This window comes from Charadrius vociferus, unplaced genomic scaffold, assembly GCF_000708025.1.
Source record: "Charadrius vociferus isolate BGI_N301 unplaced genomic scaffold, ASM70802v2 scaffold162, whole genome shotgun sequence".
NCBI lineage: Eukaryota > Metazoa > Chordata > Aves > Charadriiformes > Charadriidae > Charadrius > Charadrius vociferus.
This window is the reverse complement of record NW_009647236.1, coordinates 3,813,677-3,825,787: the sequence shown is the minus strand read 5'-3', so window position 1 is coordinate 3,825,787 and position 12,111 is coordinate 3,813,677. Positions and strand designations below refer to the sequence as shown.

At 47.2% G+C, this 12,111-nt stretch overlaps 1 protein-coding gene across 2 annotated transcripts in view; it reads right to left on the bottom strand.

Moving 5' to 3' along the window:
* Positions 1-12,111, bottom strand: part of LSAMP (limbic system-associated membrane protein) — a 314,985-nt gene that overhangs the window by 28,408 nt on the left and 274,466 nt on the right. For both annotated transcript variants that reach the window (XM_009879910.1, XM_009879911.1), the window contains exon 4: positions 191-325. In XM_009879910.1, coding sequence (XP_009878212.1) covers positions 191-325 — 135 coding nt within the window. The remainder of the gene's footprint in view (positions 1-190; positions 326-12,111) is intronic.

Sequence of the window (12,111 nt, the reverse complement as noted above, 5' to 3'; positions counted from 1 at the left end):
ATATTACCAGGTTTAAAGCACAAACTATATACCCTGTGATAACTGTCTGATTGCAGATAGTTTCCTCAGCCCCCTTCCCTTTCAGATCATATGATATAAATCCAGAAAGGCTTCTCCATTGATCCTTAAGTCGCCCCTGCCCGTGGGCAAAGCTCTCCCCGTTGACCCGCTCCGGTTGTGATGTACTTACAGTTCACAGTGACCCGGACTTGCTTGACGTCTGCTGAAGCAACCTCGTTGGCAGCTTTGCATTCGTACTTGCCCGATTGCTCTCGCGTGATCCCTAGGATCTCCAGATACTCTTCCTCGCCTTCAAACTCTCTGCCTGGTAGGACAGAAAAATACAGATAGTGGCTGTGTTAGGCATTCAGATTTGGGAAGCCTTCTGCTGAATTGCTATGGAGGAACAATCACAACAGGGATTCTGCAAATAACCAACACCCATGAGTGTTTTTAAAGTTATTTCAGAAGCCATATCAGCAAGATACTAGCATTTTATTTACTTATGGAAAACTTGGGTTCTCAAAATCTGGAAGGAAGCATACAAGCGGTACCAAAGTGTTGCATCTCACAGGCTGTCCAGGCCAAGAAGCAAAATCTCCACCACGTGGGACTGGACTACGTTCACCGGTGTGATGGCTGAGTACGGGGGAGGTTAGTCAGCCTGTGGCTGATGGTTCAGGGCTAGCTGTGTCCTCAGATGTGGTGGTGTATTGTCAGCACCTTTTTCTCCACTGTAAAACTGTGAAAAATGTCTTTCTGTCTCTCAGAGCAACCACCACCCTGAAGTGCCATCGATCAGATCGAGCTACCATTAAACACAGGCAAACTGAGAGAAACAAAGTGTAATTTGATCCGCAGAGACCAATAATCATCGCGAATCCCTGATCTACGGTACAGATGAAATTACATATTTAAACTGTGCTGTCTTGCTAACAAGTTTTGAAAGCAGTGACTTGAGCGGTGGGGTTACAGCCGAGGGCAGGAATCAGGGGAGGTCTGTGGCCTTGCTTTTAATTCACTGCATGACCTTGGGTGAGTCACTCCCTTGCTCTCCCTCTGTGAACTGTGGCTAATAGCCCCCCGCTCCCATCACCTCCTGGTCAGAGAAGGGCAGTGAGGTTAACCCATGTAAAACACATTAGAATCGTTGGATGAAAGGTGCCAGGGAAGCATGAAATATTAGGATTAGTATATCTACTCTACTCCTTCAGAAAATGAAGTAACGCTCCTCCTGGAAAGAATCTGAACCACACTGGCAGCAGTGTAAAGGGAGGTGCTTCCCTCCTCTGAGAGGGCTGCAAGCACTGGTCTGCAGCATGCAAAGCCACAAGCCCCAGTTGCGTGCCTGGGTATGTTTAGAGAAAGCATCCCCCAACCCTCAAAGGGTAAAAGTCAGATTTCAAAAAAAAAAAAAAAGGTCAGCTCACAAGGGCTCCCATTCAGGTTCCTCAGAAAGCGGTCAGATTTTCCAAAGCAACTCTCTGCCCAGAAGACATTTTCTGCTTGATAGGTGCTGAGCACTCCTGAAACCCTGCCCACTACACCTAAGTGCTTAAGTTGTTTGATGGAGTTCAAATAGTGCCTGCGAGGATAGGGCTGGTTGTCCTTGGCTCTGCAGCACTGTGTGAAAGCGGTGGGTAAGCCCCATCATCTGGAGCTGATGTTCCCGCGGAGCCACCTGCAATGAATCCCACCACGTGGGCACAGGTTTGCTGCAGCGTGTTGGCCAGGTCAAGCCGGGGCTGCCAGCTGCGTGCACTTCCCTTCTCCATCAGAGACAGGGACTCCAGCAACTTCAAAATCTGCTCAGAACTCTGTCCCTTACACAATTATTTTTGCCTTCCTCCCCTTCGCCCCCACCCCCCAATTTTCAGAACCATTCTAGGGGAAACCCACCCCCTGTCACGGAGACCCAGCATGAAAACAGCAGTGTACCTATTAAACTCATACAAAGACAAGGTTCCCCCCCTCTTTCAGCGGGGCTAACCAGCAGTCCCTTTTCCAGCTCCTACCAGCCGTTCAGGTGAGCGGAAATCTCATTGCTATGTCTAAAACTTAGAACTGCTCTGATGCAGGTTTTCACGTCCCCTAAGAGCCTGCTGAAGGGCCTTACTGCATGGCAGCAGTGTATTTTACAAGGCAGGGAGGCAAAGTCGGCTTCTGCTGCCCACCCCAGTGCTCTGGGACACATCTCTCAATCCTCTGCTGTGCACTGGGGCTGATGCTCTGGGAAGTCATTGGAGAAGGAAGCAAGGTGGGAATTTCACAGGTGCTTTTTATTGCTGTAACTCATGAATACGTTAGGAAATCTTAACTGCTTAAGAGTTAGGTGAGTCATAGCACTTCAGTCACCTTCTAGCCCATTCCCCAACCACAAGGCAGGACACATGGGTCATGTCAGGGAGATGGTCATTCTCTGCCCTCCAGCAGCAGAGACTCTGCAGCCGCTCCAGATGACCTGTTCCTCTGCTTCGCTGTCCTTACCACTGGAGCAGTTTCCCTGAAGTTTGACCTGAGTCTCCCTTGCTGCAATTTAAAGCTATTATTTTTGTCTTAGCCACTATAGACAAAAAGAACAAATCATTCCCTCCTTCTCTGCAATAGCCTTTTATCAACTTTTAAATCACTTATGTTCCTCCCTCAGTTGTCACCTTTTCTTTTTTTTTTTTTTTTTTTTTTTCTTGGCTGAACATGGCCAGGTCTTTCAACCTTCCTCTGTACGTGAGGCTTTTTTTAGACCCTTGATCATTCTTGCTCTTTCCTTTTAGACCTCTCTGACAAGTTCACATTTTTCTGGAAGTGCAACACCCTAAACCGAGCACAGCATTTCAGATGAGGTGTTACCATGGCTGAACGCAGATGAAGGATTGCATCACAACTTTTGTGCTGTGCTGCTGTCTGTACAGCCAATACGTTGTTTGTGGTTTTGCCATAGTGCGATTCATTTTTGGTTAGGAATGCTCTTTTAATTCCCAGATCTTCTTATCACATACAGCTACCTGCTAATAATGCTCTTTGAAAATCCCACCTCCAATTTGAGCTGACAAGCAACACTCCCCTCCTTTTACAGCAGCACTCCCAGTTGGTAGGTCAGCCAGTTAACTGGAAAGTTAATCAGACATCAGGGAAAGACTCACAAAGAAAAGGTTAAAATGTAATTTGCCTCTGCTTTGCAAATCATTTGCTCTGCAATTCTGCCTTGTTTATACACAGGGTTCATTCCAAGTGGGACTTGCTTCTCCTGCAATTTGCCCTTGTCACAAGACTGTCACCATAATGAAACGAGGGTTGAGGGTGACTTACCAGCTCTAATGGAGTAGCACCCTCATTAAGGGTGCTGTTAGGTCTGTCTGTCAGAGAACCACATCAATGGAGCTCCGAAGTATCCTAAGAAGGTACCTACTTTCCTAAGGGAAGATGTATTTCAGCCTCTCTCCTGCACATGTACATGCACTTAAAATCTAAAATAGTGCACTAATCTCCAGCAGGAGAGCTCTCCAGCTACACACAAACCTTCCCAAGAGATGATGAGCTGCTGGTTTGCCCAGTGGAGCTCTCTGGGAATGAGTGAAAGGGAGGGCTTTTGCTTTAAAGGGCATGCCAAAGACACCGACAGGCTTATTCAGCTCCTCATTCCCCTACTCCAGGACAAAGATATGAGCATAACGCTTCAGGGAAAGTTTCTGTGACAGTCTCTTGCTGAAAGAGTGGCAGCACTGTTCTTGTCCCTGCACTGGTGACCTGTTTCAACCCTGGGCATCAACATTTTGCTAGAAGAACTCAGCTACTCTCACTTGCAAGACGGACCCTTTTGCTTGCAGCCCTGTCCCCTCTGAGAGTACATTAACCATTTCTAACAAAAAAGCATTTATATAAAATTGAGGTGTCATAGTACAGATCAGGGAGAGGAAAGATGTATCACGGTACGTTAGAAAAATGTCAGGTTGTGATATCTTGCACAGGGCCGTAGAGATGTTTTCACTAATTCACCTTGGCAGCCAGATTAGGTGAGTCATATTAACTCTAACCTCTAAGGCAAAGGGGGAGCGGGGGGAGCGGGAACAGAGGTTTATACACTGAGCAAATTTACAAATGTTTCCACGCAGGAGCCAGCTTTGGCAGGGAGCTGATGGTTGTCACTATGCAGTTTATCAAAGCAGGGAGGGAGAAGGCTTGGACAATGTTCTTTGGTACCGATAACAATGAACATATTCTATTAGGTGAAGAGAGGGACTGCCACCTTCTGGCAAGCCTGCCACTCCATTCCCATTAAGAGAAGACATTTGCCTTGAGCGTGTCATCCAGGGACGAAATCCTGACCCTACTGCCAAACCTTCCTTGCTCGCAAAGGTTGTCCCCTGGCTGTTTTGTCTGGTTCAGTACAACCCCTTCCCAGTGAGGTGCCTTCCAGGTCACCCCCCTCCCCGGGGGGGGCCTCCCCGGTCCCCCGGGGGGGGGGGGGGGGGGGATGACGATGACTCCTTGTGCAGTGCAGCTCTTCTCGTCCCAAAGCATCCCACCCCATGACTCCAGGCAACCTTCTTCCCTGAAGGTTTTTTGCTTTTCACTTGTTCATAGTTAGCTTGGTTTGTTGCTGCAGCCCCATTAAACACCGTCTTGCCAAGCTGTAGCTCCTTAACTCTGTCCCAGCAAATCAGAAAGAGGAGCTTTCTGCTCTGGAGGCTGGAGATAGAGAGTACGAGCCTGGGAGGCTTGACAATCAAACCAACAGGGAACGACCCCGAGCGGAGTGAGCCAGGCGCCTGCCGCTGCTTGCAGCTGGCAGAGCCCTTTTCACACAGGGATCTGCAGCAGACAGCTTTGATGTGTGCAGGAGGAAGGCTTTGAAGGCCCGCTTGCCTCAGCCACATTTCCTATCCCCTGGCTTCCTAATTGGACCCAGTAAAGTAAATAATGAACCCAAGCAGCAAGCCTGCTCGGTGATGCTAGCCTGCTGGCAAGAAGCCCCCTTCTCCTCCCAACCCTTTGGAGATCGCCTTGTACAACCCCACAGGCTCTGCATATCGTCCCCTGTTGATGTGCACACCTGCCTATGCTCTCATATATATGTATGAGAGATATATATCAAATACATATATTCTATTTTTATATACACTTTTATATATATAAATCCCACCGTGTGTGCAGAAACACAGACTTACACCTGCCCCACCTCTGCCCAAATGGCCACTTGCACTGCCACGCACCATCTCTCTTTCCTCAAACTCTACCTTTCTCGAAAGGACACACACCCAGACAAAACCCCACTTGTACTGCGTGCAGACACCCCTTTCAGGTAGTCAAGGGACCAGCAATGATTTCAGCCACGTGCTCTATGAGAGAGACTTTTCCCCTCACACCCTAGTTCCCTACATTTCCAAAGGGGAAGCTAGTCTGCAGAGGTGGCAGCCACATTTTGCTCCATCCTCTCCTGTTTGTGCATCCAACGCTGGGCTACTTCTTGTGCAAAAATTACTTTAGTTGTCCTTTTTTTTTTTTTACTACTGCTGTGGTCTTAAACAAAACTGAAGTTCAGACCCACTGCAAGTATCTGTTTGCATTTGGTATGTAGAGAAAGAGATCAGACACACTGCTTCTGTGTTGGTTTTCCTTCTGAGCCTCTTTGTAGTTGTGAAGAGGGGAGAGCAGAAGGGGTTATGCATCTTTGTAGGGCCCTCCTCTGCTTAAAACAAGATGCAAGGGGATAAAAAAGATTGCAAATCAATAAATGTCATTTGAAGTTTTTTTTGTGTGTAGCAACTTCCAATGCTGAACTGCATTTTTTGTTGTCTCTGCATTCTCCATTTATTGTTTAAGGTTTTGCTCACCTAACTTTCCTCCTTCCCTCTGCACCTTACATTCCCTAGGAATAGGCTTCTGAAAGACAAAAATAGCTAAGGGAGCCTTTGACATATTTTTTTTTGTTTTACCTCCAGCTGGGATTTTTTTCTTTTTTTTTAATTCAAAACTTTGAAGTTTTTGTTTATCAGTGTCTGTCTCCTCAGCCATCACAGATTCCAATGAGCTTGGCATTTTTTTTTCTGTCCCTTAGCTGAAGAGGCTTGTTTTTAGCAAAGGGATCAGTGGAGAGCAGCAGATGGTGGATGAGCAAAGGGACAGCTACCGCTACAATGCCACAGTGAGCAGGGAAGGCAGGAAAAATAGCACGGCATGGGAAATGGTGAAAATAGGGAAAGCTTGAAAGCGAGGGAAGAATAGATGAACAAAAAATAGAGGAGGAATGAAGAGAGGGACAGTGGCTGGGAGAGAGAAATGCAAACGAAGTGAGATTCTTCAGCGACTGCGAAAGAGAGAAAATGGTAGTCAGCTACTGACAAAGAGAAAAGCACTGAGACAGTGCGAGTGAGAAAGACGGGAGGCAAGACGGTGGCAAACAGAGAGATGTACGTCATGGAGAGAGGCGCAGACGTCCCTTGTGTAATGGGAGCCATGAAATAACAACTGCCAGGGGGACAGGAACAGAGGGGTCACATGTAGTAAGGCAGTAATTACTCTGTTTAAGCAGCAAGGCACAGCAGGGTATTTATTGTTTAAGCTGGCCTCATGCCTCCCATGCCCTTAGGTCTGTAGCTATTACACATAAACCAAAAAACTAGCGTGGTGCCAGGGAGGGCTCTGGCCTGGCTCTGGCTTCATGAATGAGAATGAGTCAGATCAGGAGGAAACACCCTGGCATGGTTTCCCCTGGCGTTCACGGCACCTTGCTCATCAGCGATCGCATTTTCTCCTTACATGCAAAGCCGGCTGCCGTGACTCCTGAGCCAAGGACTGTGCCCGAGGAGCTCCCCGGCTGGGGCAGCGCAAGTGCTGGCTGGCATGGCCAGGGTTAAGGTTTGTGGGGACTTTCTTCCCAAACCCCATGCATCTAGCATGCAAATAAAACCTTCCAGGTTGAGAGCAGCCTCCCCAGACTGAAGGATGTCTCTGTGCTCTCTCTCGAGGGACAGCGCTAACCAAACCCAGCGGGAGAGACCACTTGGGACCACTCACCATCGCTGATGTCTCTGCCCAGGAGCTGGAAGCCAAAAGCTGACATCTCAGACGCAGCTTGCATCCCAGCCACCGGTGCATGTCCATGGGGGCTGTCTGCTTGAAGCAGCCACAGTAGGTCTGCTGCGTCTCTCAATTTCCACTCTTGCTTCCCTCATCTTCATAAATGACCACCACAGGTCATCACGCGCTCTTACACACAACCCTGAATGTGAGCACGGAGCAGGTGTGTAATATACCTCTGCATCTCACCAACTGATTAGATTTTCCATTCAAAATCCACAGGTGAACACAAGAAAGACAGGGAACCACCCCCTGAAAAAAAATCCAACCCTGCTTCAGGTCAAAGCCTTTTGTTTGACTAGTGGTTTTCTTCTGCTCTTTGCTGAATTTTTTTAATAAATTAGTGTTCTGCCTCAACTTGAGATATAATTTTTAAAAAAAATTATTTCATGTCACAGAAAATGACTTTTTACTCTTTTTTTTTTCAAAATTACTAACTGAATTTAACCCAGATTTGCTAACACTTTTTTAATGAACACAAACAGCATTTTTTTGATAGATGAATTGCTCTTGAACAAAACTTGGCTGTGATGCCAATGTGTAAAGTAAATTATGAACCATGAGGTAAATTAAGTTATCTAATGTCACAGCTACAATATTATACTCCCTAAATGTTGCATGCTGCAATGTGAGTTGCCATGACTATGCTACCAAACATCAAGCCCTAACTCTACTGCCAAGAAAATGACATATAAACATGAACAAACCAATAGCTGCACTGTTTCTGCATCCCCAAATTTCTGCCTGCTGCCTTTTGGAGGTTACTTTACAATAACGTGAGGTAGAAGGGGCTCCATCAGCTAGAGGAATCACTGAGATGACAGCAGACCCTTGAGCATCTTAGGAAGGCAAGAGTTGGTAAGTCCTCAGGGATGAGGGGTCCATGCTGGAACAGAAGTTGAAAACAGGAGGTGTGACAAAGAATCACAGCCCAGGCACAGGGGTTATTCGATGTGCACACATCGACGGCAGCACACCGATCTCTCACTCCCAGCAGCATGGTCAGCTCTGTGGGAAACTGCACCTTCTTCCTCTGCCACCTACAAAAAGTGGATGGGCCAGTCCTGCTCCCTGGCACTAGGAACAGCACAAGGGAAAAAAAAAATCAATCGGTGTTTGTTTCCCACTGTGTTAAGCACAGGAAGGTAATGCAAACTGAGAGCTGCTGCAGGGGACTGGGTTTTCTTGCATGTCATGGAAACCTATGAAAGGCAATTAAAATACAACAGCAAGCAGTCAACCGTTGCAGTCTCCAGTGACTCTGGCAGCTGGTTTGCTCTCATTTGGCCTCATGTACTCCTTTCCCTGCAAGTTCTCCCATTCTGGACAAATCACTCATGCTATCATCGTTACACAGTTTGAAGACAAGTTCTTCCTTGCAGACTCAAGGCCAAAGAAAAGATTGACAGCAATAAGCCTCATTTGGGGCAAGTTCCACAAAATGTGCGATTGAACCTTATCGTTTCTGTCCTGCCAGTGGAGAGCAGGGATGGACTGCAGTGTAGTGCCCAGTTTGATTCCACAAATCCTTATTTCAGTCCCAGGCCTTAAGGAAACCTCCTGTGATAGCGCTCAGTGGTACCAGTAGTGCCAGTCTGTCAATCTAGGAACTATACGGTAGGTCTGTGCTTGGTGGCATCTTTAAAAATCCTTGGTTTGTTCCTCACAAGAGCCTTGTGTCTCCTATAGAGCAAGACATGCTCAATATACTATTGTGCAAGAATCAGGCGGCTTGCTTTTGTAGGCATCCACAAAAATGTTTCCCTGTTTTTAAATATAATGGGTTTGTTCTCTTCTGTCTGATATACACTCATACTCCTTGGGATGAGGGGGTAAGAATGAACCCCCAACTTCAACCTAACTTAAAAATTACCAAAAAATTAAAAAAAAAAAAAAAAAGCAGAGATTCATCTTAGCCCATAGAATTCCATCCTTTTACGTTTGAAACTTGGAAGAAGGCCTGAGAAATTACAAATTGGCCCAAATTTACTTGAAATGGGAGAGAGTACTACCTTAGAAGCTTACACATTGCTGTGGCTCTTTCTCTGCGAGCTGGAGCCAAACATTTCATGGCCAGATCACACCGCCCCTGAACCTCCTGTGCTTTTGCAAGATGGCAGTTCCTGTAGCTCATCCCTGTTTTCAGTGAGGCTACTCTGAACACACCGAGTTCCAAACTAAAACCTAAAGACTGGGATTTCCGTATCAGCTGGGATCTTGCCACTGATCTTTTACACAGCTATAGTTTTCAACTGGGGAAATGAGGTCAAAGAGTTAAGCCACCCCTCAGCAAGATTTACCCTTTCAAAAAGATGTCAGTGTGTTGTGATGCCTGGCGCCAATATTTGTATAGGTGGATTAGCGCCTTGAAAAATCGTTTTGTTTGCTTTTCTGTTGACCACTCTCCTTGCTGCAATGTTTCTCAATTAGATCAAGCACAGTGACTGCCCGACACCATCCCCCATATCTGCTGCTGGTAGAAGGAGCAAAGGGGGTATTCTCCAGGGAGCACAACAAGGGATCAGGAGATGAGGCTAAACGGCTGGATTTAGGATTGAGCAGGCATGAAGCATTGCCAGGTATCAAGGCAAGGATCACAGAGGTTTTGAGCAGGGTGGGGTGTGCTGGGAAGATATCGTCTGGGCTCACACGCTGCAGGGACTTTTGATCAATTGGGCTGGCTCCTGTGATATTATCATCTGAGGTATCTGCTGTTGATTCATAGTGATAGTGGTCCAGATAAATGATTGCTTCAGTCTAGGATATCTATACTGTTAGCCACTCCCTTGCTTTCTAAAGAATAAGGAGTCTCTCTCTCAAACTTGCAAGGCACTGACTGCGAAGGAGGAGGAAAGTGTTTGCTCAGTGACTAATACCGCAGCTTGTACAGTCCTACAGGGGAGGCAAGCAGAGAGGAAATACAGACCCTAATTTTGAGCTCTTTTAGCTCCCAGATGCAACTCTTACCATTGCAAGTGCAGCTGCTGGTTGTCAGTACTATTGCAAATCATGGCTGGGAGGCAGGTTCTCTCCACCAGTGATATGGGAAAAAGAAGGGGTTCACCAGAAAGGGAGAAGGCAGAAAACAATAAATAGAAGAAACAGTTTAAAGCCAACTCCTTTCTGATTTCTTTCAGCTTACCCCAGAAGTTTAGGAGGAGTCTGACAACAAACCAAAAAGATATTTCATTGGCTTTGTCCCAATTCCCTAATACTCTCTCTTGTTGTGACACTTACAGAAAACTTGCAACAACTGTATCGCTGCTGGCATGAGAAGACCACGGCCAACCATGTTGATCAAAAGTGTCTCACCGGGCTTCACCTCTCTGTATCCACCTGTGGCTGTCATGGACAGGAATACACTTACCTCTCCCCTCCCCTGTCCCTCTTCCCTCCCCAAACACATCTGCTTCCTCTGGGGACACAAAAATCCTGCTCTGACAGGAGCCCCTAGCTCCTGCAGGAGCCCATGGCAGCCCAAAGACCCGATAAAGCATAAAAAGCCATCCATTTTATGTTGAGGACTCATTGGCTGCTTACCACAAAGCTCCTGAAGAGGCAGGCAGGGGTTTCATTAGCTTGCCTTTGCAACTGCACGCTGGTGAGAGTTTTACTGTAGCTGAAACAGCAGTTGTTCTAATTAAACCAACACAGAGTAGGCCACCTTAATCACCAGCATGATTTCATCTTCCTTGAGGAGAGAGGAGAAGGGGAATCAAAATTGATAAGAGAGAAGGAAGACGGGGAAATATGCTGAGTCCATTTGCTCATGGTTCCTCAATTTAGAACAGTAAGGGATGTCTCTCATCCCTGTAAAGATTAATGTGAACTTCTGATGGCGTGTTTTATTAAATAGTTATACAATAATTAATGCTTGAAAGCCCGGCTTCCAAAAGCCACTAAATGCTTTAACAGGACAAGACCCAGTGGCTTTCAATGGCATTTGTGCTTGCAAGTCACTCAGGTGCACTGGAAAACTTCACCTCTACTCCCTTATTCAAATCAGTGCCTCATTTACTCCATCAGCATGACCTTGCAAGGCTACGTGGAAGAAACTAGGGGCAGGGGTGAAAACCGTGAGCCCTCTAGGGAGAGGGTCCATGTTTCCTCAACCTTGGGTGGAGGGAGGAGGTGCCAGCAGCACACGGCCTGAGCGAGAAATCCATCAGCTGATGAGCAAGTACCCAGGCACCAAGGACACCTGAGGAAATAACAGCACGTTAATTCCCTTCCTGCCTCTCCCAAAGCCTGCAACACAGAGGCATGTCTGTCCCTGAGCTGAGGCACGCCAGCAGGCCAGGTAGAAACGCTCCTGGCAAGCTAGGAGGCCAGTGGGCCAAAGCTTAATAGGAAAACAGCAGTGATTTGTCTCCACCACTATTTATGTTTCAAGCCCGTGACAGGCTGTCAGTGGAAGTGAGTGCTGCTAAATTTACTGCTTCTCAGATCTCCGCCACAGTTGCATACTTGACAAGTCACTTCATTTGAAGGGCTAGGTGTTGGGCTGGACCTTCCTCCCCCCATGCTCTCCTTCAGTAAAAGCCACAAACCAGCTGTCTTCACCCTGCGAACTCTTCCTCTTGGGGGCTATATTATCAGGGTGTGAGTTTAGAGAAGAGGGACGTTGCTGGCATTTTCATTTTTAACCCTGCTACATACTGGTCTTTTTTTTTTTTTTTTCTGAGGCGCTTGACTGCAGATGTGTGCCTGACAGGACACACACATGACTGAACTGAACCAGTAACGGCTGGGTTATGGGGCTGGGCATTTGGAGACAGAGAACGTGAGAGCATGGCGAACACGGGCGAGTACCGGCTGGGCACGTGGGCAAGAGCTGCCAAGCGTCATTAAGGAGAGCAGTGCGAAAGCTCATGGGGATGCCAGAGGAAACGCAGGTGGGTGAAAGAGTACACAGGAATGAGACTCTGCACACACGCGTCCGGGCGGTGGGAAAAAAATACACGTGGAAGCACGGGTGTGGGACTGGAAGTATGAGGGAACACTAACATGAGGGGGAGGCTGGCAGACAGGGAA